Here is a 12,694-nt window from a genome sequence, read left to right on the forward strand (position 1 = left end):
TACGCATAGCGGGACAGACTCAACAAGCTGGAGCTCTTTTTTTCTAGAAAAGGGAAGGCTGAGGTTAACCTGATACTGGTATCTAATATTATGGAATGGTTTGATAGGGAAGATGGCTGGAAATTTGCCACAACGGCTAAGGTCCCACTGAAAGCAGGAGGCGACCCCGCTTCGGTGGGTGGTGGGACCCAGAGAGGCATCTTCACGGTGATGGCCAATTAAGGATGGCAGCCCGCACCCGAGCAGTGGCCATTGCTGGGGCTGCAACTGCAAGAGGGCACCTCATTGGCCGTGACACCATTGAAGAGGGGTAGGTATTCTTGTGGGACACTGGGGCTAGGCAGACAGGCCCCACAGTCCCCAGCAATCAGGTGGGGTTGGGGAGGGTCATGAGGAACAGGCGATACCATTGCTGTGAGGATGGCCGTGGCCATGGAGTGCCCAAAAAGGAGGACATCCCCTCCCATCCAGAGTCTGCTGGGAAGCCACCAGGTTTTACCGGACGGTCTCCCCAAGCGGCAGTGGCACCCCCTCGACATGGCCAAAATGCCTGCGAAGGCGGAGATATGGCCCTTAATTGGCCACTTAAGTGGGTCAATTGCGCTCCACGTGGTCAGCTCACCTGTCACCTTTCCCACCACTGGCAAAATGGCATGACAGTAGGAAGACGCGGGCATGTCCCCCCGACACCTTCCTGTGCCATTTTGCCAGCCTTCCCGTCTCCCAGCCTGGTAAGATTCAGCCCTATGTTTCTACTTGTGAGGGAGACCAAAACTAGGAGTCATAACTATAAGATAATCACTAATAAATCCAAAAGGAAATTCTTTATCCAGAGAGTGGTAAATATGTGGAACGTGCAGCCAGAGTAGTTAAGGTGAATAGCATAGATGCATTTAAGGCAAACCTAGATAAGCACATGATGGTGAAAGGGATAGAAGGTTATGCTGATAGGGTTAGATGGAGAGAGGTGGGAGGAGTCTTGTACAGAGCATAAACACTGGCATAGATCAGTTGGGCCAAATGGCCAGTTTCTGTGCTGTAAGTTCTATGTAATTTTCACTCCCTCATTCCTTTAATTATTAGCTATAGTCCTTTTATCGGCTTTGGATGTGCAAGTCACACACCCCCATCACCCCAAGGCAACTTCCAGAGCCAGGCCAGACATGAGGCAGTAGCTCACATTCATAATGAAGCTTTGTTAACCCAGAAAAATCTAGCTGGCTGAATGGGAAACTAGTGAATATTAAGCTCATTGCTCTGGTGTCAACACTTCAGCACCAGGACTGTAAAATGTACACTATTGTTATCACAAGGGAAAATCTGTGCAAGTTTGGTAATAGCCCAGAACAGTCCAAGCTATTCTCCATGATAGTATCCAGACATTAAATGGTGCTGAGATTCACAGGACAGGAAATCTGATGCCAACTTTATTGAAATTGGTCCAGGTTAGCACTGAGTGCTAAGCATGAGTGCTTTATCATAATGATCTTGAAAGTGACCTTCCTCCTCAGTCAAAGACATCGACTCATGCTTTTCATTGTTTCCTTTCCACCTCAAAGGAAAGTGGTGTAATGCAGAAGGTCTACTTTCAGCTGGATAACATGAATGCTTTCAGGATTCATGATGATAAAGTTATGTATTTGGTACATAGCTCTTTGATGACCATATATAAAGCACGTTTAGCATGAATTAATTATTGCATGCAGCAGGGCTGCTAAGAATCAAATATCATTCTATTCATCTCTATCATCATAATACATTTATCTTAGTCCAGCAAACGATTTAAAAACAGAGTTAAATATGTTGTTGTACTTGTGAGCATCATGATTGTACCAAATCACAACAAAGGCTGGTCTCAAATCTTAATGGGACATCTCAACTGTAAATTGAAATTGGAGGGTTTGAGACAATCGATTACAAAGAATGCCAATGGCTGTGTATTTGTCTTATCTACACTTTCGCTTTCAATGCCGCCATTTTCACACTTTGGATTAAGGCATTATCCACTGTATCATTCCGTACTGAGAATTTATTCCGGAATGCTGTTTGTTCCTGTTCCCATTGTAACAGTTAATTTAAAATGGTAGCTAGTAAAGGTGAGCATTCAGGCTTCAGATTCAAGGGGATAAAATTTTATATATTTGGTTGCCAAACAGGGATGACCTGCCACTAAATTAACAGGCACGTGCCCATATTCATATACATTTGCATACACAAAGCCAGTGAAGGATCAGGCATATATTCCCATCCTCATCACCACTACTGGACCAGCATAGAAAAAGGATGCATGCATACCATTAAACTAATGCTAAAAACATTTTTTTTTAATAAATCTCTTCTGGTCACTCCTAAATCAGACAGCTTTAGATGTCTAGATTGATTGAATGATATTACTCATCTGTTGGGCCTGATATTCACTCCATTGCGCATATTTCACTTTTGTTATTTTCAGAGGATCTAAGAAATCCAAAATCCATAGATGGCAAACTGGGTTAGATTCATGTTGTTATGAATCATCTGAATAAGTCCAATTCATACAAGTTCAGATTGACTGTTAGGATTTGCTGCTTATTCACAGCATATTGCAATATTGCCAATGGACTCCATTATGGTCTTGCTTGTAGAATGCAATGTAAGCTTGCTTATGTTTTTATGTAGGCAATAAACCTCTGGGAAAACAACTTACTTTTGGAAGGATTCCTGTTTCATGTTTAATAACTTGGCTGAGTCTGGATGCCTTCTTTGCGATGGAATGCTTGTTTATTCTGCCTATTGTATCCCTTATTGAAAGATTTTCTTGTCTGCTGTATTTCATTGCTGTTGGAATTGGAAGAAGAATAAAACATTAGCAACAAAACAATGTCCATTATTTACCTCTGACTAGTCTAATAGCTGGTAGATATGATGCCTGTTTGCTGATACAACATCTGCTGTTAGAATATTATGGGAAATTGTCAGAGCCAGGCCTTTGCCAATGTCATTCTATTACCCTCTGTGTAAGTTTCTACTGTGCCAAATCTGTCTCACTTTGTACAGCAGGTGGGTTTGATAACAACGGGGAACTGCACATGTGCCATATTTTTCAAAGTTTCAAATGTGACTTTCCTACACACCCACAAACTTTATGTGCAGTTAGTGCCGTCTGAAGCTTTGCCTCTACTTGTTCTGTCAATGCCCTCCCAATCCTGAACCTGACCACCTAATTACTTCTGCTTAATCCTATGTTTGCAAACTTTATCAACTGCTCACTTTTCTCATTGTTCCCCCCCCCCCCCCACTTACAAAACTGCTTTTATTGCCCCCATCTTAAAGGCCCGTATTTGTCACTTCCTTTCTCTCCTCTTTAGTTTCTGTTCCATTTCTAACCTTCACTGCCTCTTTAAGATCCGTCAGTGCATCATCATGGCACATTTCTTCATCCACTTCACCACCTCTCCACCACGTTCTGTTCAAATTCCTTCAATCTGACTTCTATTAGACCCTTGCCATTGACATTACTCCAGTCAAAACCAACTACAATGGGCTGAATTTCACAGAGCCCCCCCAATGTCAGTGGTCGTGGCAGGGGGAGGGTGGTGCGGAAAATGCCTCCGGGAGAGGCCCATCATGGACCTCGATGCCGGAAAGGCCCGGCCCGATATTGCCGGTGGCAGCAAGGCCTCGTGGTGCCCTCCCCACCCACCCCCTGCCACTTGGCGATGGGAGCCCAATTTAAATATTTAAATTAATTTAAATTATAAAATTAAATACCATTTTGCTCCCGCTGTCTGGCCCTGTGCAATATTGGTGCCAGTGACCGGCATTCCTACACCTTTGGATCCCGGGATCCAAGGCAGAACACTGGTAGGGAGGGGAGAGCAGGAAAGTTTCTCTGTGCAGTAGGGAGCGGTGTCAAAGTCATCTCATTGCTGTAGGGGATGGTGGGAAGGGGTAAAGTGTAAAGTTGATGCACTTTGTGGGGGGGTGGGAATGTCAGGTGCACAAGTGTTTTGGGGAGGGAGAAGGCTGGTAATTAAATGTAGGGTTATTTGGGGGGTGGGAGACGGGCAAGATCAATTTATTTAATTTTGTAAAATCAGTTTTTCTTAAAATATTTAAATTGAAAGTTAGGGTTTGAAGCCCTTTAAAAGTGGCGTCAGTGCCTACGCACAGGCAACTGATGTCATTGCTGGGGAAGGACAACCCGCACCCTCCACTTCATCAGGGGGTGGGGCAGTCTACCACGGCTGTTTAAATGTAAGCACGGTGGCTCTGTGACATGCGGCCCATGTGGGTGGACTGCCATTGTTTTCTTCCGCCACCGTTTAAATTCCAGCCCAATGTTTTGCGTGACTGGAGCCATTGCACATTGCCATTTTTCATCCTGAACCCTACTCCTTCACCTCAGTGATTTCAAAGTTATCATCCTTGTTTACAGATCTCTTTATGGCCTTGCTTCATTCTTTGAGAAGAAGTTCAATAAAGTTCCACATAAGAGGCTGTTAGCTAAAATTAAAGCTCATAGAATCGAAATTGATCTGGTTAGGAGATTGATTAGGTATGGAAGATGGACAGTAGGGATGCTGGATATGTAGTCTAATTGGAAGTGAATAGTGGGGTGGGATTTTTATTTGATGAAGGGGGTGGGCGGTTGCTTACAGCTCCCCCTCCACCCCCCCCCCCCCACCCTGCCTACCACACACAAACACTTCAAGTCGGCATGCCGTTTTCCCAGCGCAAAACCAGCGCATTCCAAGTTTAAAAGGCTCAGTCAACAGCTGGAACAGCCAACCTGCCCAACATTGCTAAATGGCCAGTTAAGCCACTTAACGAGCTTGTTATCAGCTCATTAAGGGCCATTTTTGCATTTTCGTTCAGAGGCATGGGATTCACGCAGGGTCTGAACCACGACAGGGAGGAGGAGGTGCAAGCAAAGTGAAAAGCTACTCAGAACGGCAGGAGAGCAGCAAAAGATTCCACCAAAGATGGAAGGCTCAGAAAAGGCCCTCAATCACAGGCAGCCAGTTCTACAGAGTGAGGAGTATTATCTGTCATATTTCCTTACTCTCGACAACAGCCTTTTGGGAGAGGCAGCTTGGTGGGCCTCATGGGGTCATGAGAGGGGAGCTGAGGAAAACTGCGCATTTAGATTGAAAGGAAGGAAGGACGTAACAGGAAACGGGATTAAGCTATTTCGAGATACGGTTGACTAGCAACAAGGAGCAGCATCTCCAGGAGCAGAGGCAAACCTTGGCAACAGTGGCGCAGTGGTCAGGAATGAGGGACAGGAAGGTAATGAAGGCAAGAGCCTCAGTAGAGGGTCTACTGCCATTGGAGAAGCTACCTGGGCATGTGGAGCATCAATGCTGCAGAAGGCAGATTGTTGCTGATTTGTGTGCCCTTGTTGAGGGTCATCTGAAGGTTTGTGGCAGCTATTGCCATGATGAAATGAAGACACACAAGTCTGCCTTAGTGCAACAACATGGCCAGTGATTTATCAAAGTACAATGTGATATTATTTACAACAGGCATACCGATATACCCAAGTGACCCAAAATGTGGCATTACCGATGCAGTGGCCTGCGCTCATGGCCATTCCTACAAAGTGCTCCCACTGTGCCTAGGAATTAGGTGGAGGCAGGCTGCTTGCTAGTGCCTATCTGGGCCTGAGATAGATGCCTGTGGTGGATGGCCTCATTATGGAGGTGCTGGGGGGATGGGGAGGCATCTCCAAAGGCTGCTGCACCAGCATCATTGCAGGAGCTGCCTCTGTCACAGGATGTAACTGTACAGATGCTTTATCCATCAGAGGGGCCATGGGGATGGATGATGATGATGGAGCCCTGTGAGGGGTAGCCCCCTCATCACCATTTGTCGCCACCTTGGCCCTTTTATGGTGCCCTTGATTGCTGGAGTCAACCACCAGCTGAGTCACAGCTGGCATCCCTCCATGCTTGGTTGTGCTATTTGCAACACTGACCAGTCAATGCTACTGACTGCAGCATGCATTCTGTGCATGTCAGTGCGATGTACCTGCATCCACTCTGAGTGCTGCCACATATGGCTCTCCATGAGGTTGGTGACTCTCTCAATGGAGGAACTCATTTCTCAAAGCACTGAGACATTGTAGGGCACATGAGATGAATGGACTCCTACATTTCTATCCCATGACTCCGCAAAGCCTCAGAAAACTCCAACGTGGTCACACGTCTCATGCTGGTTTGCCAGGTAGAGCCGCCTGTTTTCTGATTCCCTAGGCTCTGCCTCTCCACCCTGCTGAGCAGGGCTGCACCTATCCTTCAACCTCTGAGCAGGACTGCCCACAGCCGACTCTGCCACCCCTTTATCCTTCTGCTCTGATGTGATGTGCACTTCACCATGTGCCACTATCTCTAATAATGTGTGACGACTCATCGAGGTGCGGGTATATGCGCTGGTGGCGGCTTCGTAAGAAAGTTGTGATGGTGCAGGCTTCCTCCCTTGATTCCTTGGGATTTTGTTGGTGCTATCTGGGCTCCTGCCCCTCTGCAGTTGACCTTGTGAGAAACGTAAGAGACGGTGGTGATGAGAGATCAGGACAGCCAACAGACGTCACGGTGCTTAAAATAATCAGATGACAGCTTGTGCTTTGACAGCTTGTTGCACAGGGAGCATTGCCTTCATCCCCTAAACCTAGAGATGTTGAGATGTTTTTACCCTGTCTATGGTGGATCCCTGTTTCTCCATCCCTCACATCCCTGTGGCAAAACATTCTGACCACCTCAAGGGCCAACTCCTCAAAGCATATCAGTGACATGAGCTGCAGAACCCCACCGTCCAGCTGTACCTGTTCATTCTCCCTGGTGTTCAACTCCTGCTTGGCCTGCAGGATGAAGAAAGATGCAGTTAGGACAATGCCTCCCTCATTCATCACTTGCAGCTCTTCAGTCACATAAGATGTTGCAGTCTGCACTTCTGCCTCCTGTCCAACATCACGAGGGTTCTGACCTATGCTTATGGGTCTTTAAGGCTGCTGAGCACACACCTCTCCCATGGTCAAGAGAACTCTATGGATCTCAAGATGCTCCTCTCTTTTGCACCCTGGTGACTGGTGACCAGGAGGCATGCAATCTGGATCTATCTTTGGACTCACCTTGCCAGACCTGAGAAGGTCATTGAAATGTTTCCAGCACTGCACCCAGCTCCTCCTCACCACTCCTCTGCTGCTGACCTCTTGAGCTACCTCCAGCCATGTCCTCTTGGTAAGCCTTGCAGGCTTGCTGTTGTCACTGACAGGGAGGGAACAGGATGTTTCTGTGCTCAGTCACCACCTCGAACAGCATCTCCAGTAATGTGCCAGAAAGACAGGGGAGGCTGCCCTACCAGGGGGGCCCTCCTTCCTCACTTTCCTCTGCTCTGCTCCTTCTTCCAACCTTTGCATGAACGGCAATCTCAGAAATGGCCTATGTCCTGCCTCCTTCCTGCTAATTGGGCAGCAAACATAACTCTAGGCCAATTACCTACTTTGCCTATTGAAATTGCAATGCCGTCATGTTGTGAGGCCGGGACCCGGAAGTGATCACGATGTCGGGTTTCTGACCCCGGAATGGAAATTCCACCTGTGGAATCCTGGGGCCTCAACTGCTATGTTTACTATATTTATTAATAATTTAAGAAGTACATTAGAAAGCCATATATGCAAGATTTCCGATAACACAAAGATTGGTGGCAAAGTAAATCGTGTAGACAGGTCCGTAAAATTACGAAGAGACATTGATAGATTAAGTGAGTAGGCAAAGCCATAGAAGATTGCTATCAATGCAGCTAATTATAAGGTCATCCATTTTCAATCAAAAACTGATAGATCCAAATATTTTCTAAATGGTGAATAGTTGGGAACAGTGGAGGTCCTATAAGATTTAGGGGTCCATGTACACAGATTACTAAAATACAGTGGTCAGGTACAAAAAATGACAAAGGCCAATGGAATGTTGGCCTATATATAGAAGGCTAAAATGTAAAGGGACGAAGTTTTGTTACAGCAATGCAAAACTCTGATTCGGCCACATTTGGGGTAGTGTTCAGTTCTGAGCACTGCATCTTAGAAAGGCTATATTGGCCTCGGAAGAAATGCAGCACAGATTCATGAGAATGTTATCAGCGCTCCAAGAGTTAAACTATGAGGAAAGATTGCATAAATTAGACTTCTATTCCCTGGGATATAGAAGGTTAAGGGTGAATTGATTAAGGTTTTTAGAATTTTGAAAGGAATTGATAAGGTAGATAGAGAAATATTTTCTACTGGTGGGGAAATCTCGGATCAAGGAACATAAAGTAAAATCAGAGCCAGGCCATTCATAAGAGAAGTTAGGAAACATGTATTCACACAAAGGGTGGTCGAAATGTCGAAATTTCTCCCACAAAAAGTAGATGCTAGCTCAGTCATAATTTTAAATCTGAGATTGCTAGCTTTCCACTAGCCAAGCGTATTAAGGGATATGGAGCCAAGGCAGGTAAATTAAGTTAGGATACAAATCAGTCATGATATCAGTGAATGGTTGAACAGGCCTGAGGGGTAGTATGGCCTACTTCAGATCCTATGTACCTCTCTAACCTCCGGTGGCCCTATGCCAAAGCTTGAACACTCTAGTCTTCTGATTCTGGATTGCTGTGTGTCCACCTCCATCTGTTCCGGTAATTTTTTTTTAATTCATTCGTAGAGTGTAGGCATCACTGGCAAGGCCAGCATTTATTATCCATTGCTAATTGCCCTTGAGAAGGATGTGGTGAGCCATGTTCCTGAACTGCTGCAAGTGGTGTAGGAAGACCCACAGTATTGTTAGGAAGAAAGTTCCAGGATTTTGATTCAGCGACAGCGAAAGAACAGCGATATAGTTCCAAGTCAGGATGGTGTGTGGCTTGGAGGGGAACTTTGTAGATGGTGGTGTTCCAATGTGTCTGCTGCCCTTGTCTTAGGTGGAAGAGGTTGTGGTTTTGTAACATGCTGTTGAAGGAGCATTGGCAAGTTGTTGTTGTACATCTTTGTAGATGGTACACACTGCTGCCACTGTGTGCTGGTGGTGGAGGGAATGCCAATCAAGTGGGCTGCTTTGTCTTGTTTGTGTCAAGCTTCTTGAGTGTTGTTGGAGCTGCACTCATCAAGCAAGTAGGGAATATTCCATCATACTCTTCACTTGTGCCTTGTAGATGGTGGACAGGCTTTGGAGAGTCAGGAGGTGAGTTACTTACTACAGAATACTCATCCACTGACCTGTTGTTGTGGCCACTTTATTTATGTGGCTGGTCCCGTTAAGGTTCTGGCCAATGGTGACTCAGCATTTGTGACAAGCCGGAAATCTTTTACTAAACTCCTCTGCCTTGTTACAACTGTTCTCACTTCCAAAAGCTTCCTCAAAGCTAACCTTCTGACACCTCTCCTAACCTTTCTCCCAATTCCTGTTTAGTATATAATCCATTCCTTTGGAATATTTCATCATATTAAAGGGAAACGTCATGGTTTGCATCCTTCCATCTAGGAAAGATGATGGGCATGCAGCAAACAGTCTGTTTAGGTGCGGTGTCTTCTCTCGGTGCACCTTTGTTGATGGCTGTGAAGGCCAATCCTTGAGAGGCAGGTTCTGCCACGAGTGCCACACGTGAAGCTGCCAAGTGATGCTGTGAGTTGTTGTTTTTGACATTGGTGCCTGTTGCCAAGCTGATGTAGCAACTGGTCGTTCTGGTAGTGCACACCAGTCCACAAGATGTGTTGCCCTTTCCCTCTTTTGCCAGTTAGTGACTGCCAGGTGCAATAGCTGACATTTAGGGTCTTTATGTCACATGAACATAAGTAATTACTACACAAAGCTGCCTGTCCCTAGACCACAAGATGGCAGACACAACTTAAAGCTTGTTGGTACTTGTTGTATATGATTGGTGACAGCAGCAGTATTTACTTGAAGGCAGCAAATAAAAACACTGCTCCAAAAGGATTTTACTGCTTCTGAGGCAAGAGTGTTGGGTGGTTTATATAGGGGTCTTGCTATCAGGGTCAACGCTGCAATGCAAACAGGGTATAGAAAAGGTGTATGAATGTTACCATTTGGATTTTTTTCCTTGTAATAAGACACCTCCCTTAGTTAATCCCTCCCCTCAGCTCTGTGCCGCAGTTCTGCTTTATTTCTCAACTGATGACCTCTAACCCTTTATCTGTCAAAGTATTAGACTAACACACAACAGGTATTAAGCCTACTACTAGGATTATTGCTAAAGTTACCATTTTCCATTCAGCTGATAACATCACTGCCCATTAAGCCTCTCCTCCCTCCATATTCCAAAGTTGTCCAACAGTTTCTAGTCCAAGGAAGTACTTGACAGGCCAGTAAATCTAATACAGTGCATAGTAGCACAATAGATTAGCTGCATTTTCAAGTGTCAGGTCTATTTAATATTCAGATCTACCTAACTTTTTGTGATTAACTTTGTTAAACAAATGATAGGCATGCGATGTGGGGCACAATGTGAAATGAGCAGTGTCTTCTTCTGACAAAAGTAAAAGGCAATGCAATTTATTTTATCGATAACATTCAGCCTCTCAGAGACTTGGGGCTGAATTTTATGGGTCCCTAGGGACGGGAATGGAGCTGTAGGGCCCCCATAAAATTGCAAGGGAAGGCAGCCGTGGTGGGGGGCGGTGGGGGGGGGGGGGCAGTGGAATGCCCATCGCCTTCCCGACACCTTCCAATTTAGTCTCAAGGCAGGAAAGATCAAGGACAGCCTTTCGTCCCAGGCCAGTTGAGGCCCTTGAGTGGCCAATTTAATGAAGGATGCAGGGGCCTGGCGAGGTAAAACCTGGCGGCCTCCTCGTGGGACCAGCGGGGGAGGGGGGCCTCCTTTGGGGGCAATCCAGGGCCCCCAGAAGACCCCCTGGTAGTGATTGCTGCCCCCCCCCAAGAAGACCCCACCCACCCTCACCAAACACCCATCGCCAGAGCCTGTCTGAATGGCCTTGGTGACCCCAATGCCACTCGCCTGTCCCAAGGTCTTTTCCTGTCTTTGGTACTGCAGAGCCTCCTGCAGTATCAGCAGTGACCACTTCTCAGAGTGGCGTTGCTGGTACTGCAGAGATGTCAGCCCTCTGATTGGTTGACAGTTCTTGGAGGTAGGGCAGGCAGGAGGCCAAGGCGGCGTCTCCCACCATCTTTTGGCCCACCACCAGAATACAATTCAGCCCTTGAACACTGTTATCAGTGATATTTGCTCTGCTTTTCTTTAGGTCAACTGTTGGATTTGTGCTGCACAGTTAGTCAGTGGGGTAAAAATCAAATACATCTATTAGTTTCACCCCAAAACAAAAATGCTTTTACTGAGTTCCTTCAGCAGCCCACCAGTTTAGCTGGTGAGTTGCTGAGCTACACAGATGGCGTAAGTTCAATCCCTGGTCTGTACAGAGTTATCTGATCCCCACCTGATATTGATAACTGAATTGGACTAAGTGTTTCTGGATTAGAGAGGGGAAGATCCTTTATGATTCTCACTCAGATTGCTGTACAGTGTCATGAAGTGTTTTTTTTCTGTTTAAAAACTAAGGGGGGCTCTGTGTGCCTTTAAGACTGAGAAGTTTTAATATTCTCTGTGAACAGTGTATGTGAACTATAAGCCTGTTCCTAAGCAACAGCAAGAGAGATGTGATCTCATGCCATATTGTATCAGTTTGACTGTGTGAAAGACTGGCTAGAACTGATTTGATCTGGCAGACCAGCGAAGTGTGCTCTCCTTGAAGGAGGAATGTGTGTGTCTGTCTCACAGCAGAAAAAGCTATATTGGCCTTCAGGCTGCGTTTCACCTAAAGAGGAAAAGACCCTTGGAAAGGAATCTTTGCATTATTGGAGGTAGCAAATTCCTTTTTACTCCTGTCTCTAAGATGTCTCTGCCTCAGGAGTGATTTTCTGTTGTCTTTTGTGTTTCTGGGAGTTCCAGAAATGCAGTAAAGTTTCTACTGATAGACTGCTAATTCAAAATCTAAATAGACCTGTTGTTATACTCCTTGTTCAAAGATCTGTGTAATGCCTACTGCGGCCGAAGTGCCGTGAACACCTATCCATTATAGACTGTTCATCAAATCGCCTGGAGACTTTGTGTTGCATCTGACTACTCGACTCTGGGATGCCTTACTGATCCCAGGAAAGTAACCAACCAGGACTTACAACCCAGTTGTTTTATTATTCCTAAGAAACAGCTCTAATTTTAAACATCATTTTAAAAAGCAGTTAATCGTTGGTTTTTGAATGTATGTGTGTGTGCTTGAGGGTTAGGAGAAATAAGAAGTTATAAAGTCTTTTCAGACATAAATTTATCTCAGTATTGTTTAACATTTAGTTTATGAATAAATAGTTAATTTATTGTTGTTTGGTGCGTTTTATTCTGGGGGTTAATAAAGTGTTTAATTTGGCTAATTTCCAGTAGGTGAGAAACTTTAATAATATGCTGTGACCTGTGAAGTAATGGGACTGAATTGACAGTGCATTACTCCTGCCTCAGTCGTAACAACAGTGAAATGTATATGTGTGCATAGTGAGTGAAGACAACATCACAATCAGTTACAATACTCCACCAAGGTCAAATAGTTTCCCGACATTCCACTCACTGTCAATTCTCACACATTAGCCTGGATGAGATGCTGGAGTGTGACATGTGCTTGTAGAGCTGGACACCAACAAGGAGGCAAAATTTTAAAGAA

The 12,694-nt window shown here is 45.4% G+C and overlaps 1 protein-coding gene across 9 annotated transcripts in view; it reads right to left on the reverse strand.

The window, feature by feature from the left end:
• The window catches only part of arhgef37 (Rho guanine nucleotide exchange factor (GEF) 37), a 110,280-nt gene that overhangs the window by 49,547 nt on the left and 48,039 nt on the right, over positions 1-12,694 (reverse strand). For all 9 annotated transcript variants that reach the window (XM_068043438.1, XM_068043436.1, XM_068043431.1 and 6 more), the window contains one exon: positions 2,687-2,817. In XM_068043438.1, the coding sequence (XP_067899539.1) occupies positions 2,687-2,817 (131 nt within the window). The remainder of the gene's footprint in view (positions 1-2,686; positions 2,818-12,694) is intronic.

The sequence above is a fragment of the Heterodontus francisci genome, chromosome 12 (assembly GCF_036365525.1).
Source record: "Heterodontus francisci isolate sHetFra1 chromosome 12, sHetFra1.hap1, whole genome shotgun sequence".
Lineage (NCBI taxonomy): Eukaryota > Metazoa > Chordata > Chondrichthyes > Heterodontiformes > Heterodontidae > Heterodontus > Heterodontus francisci.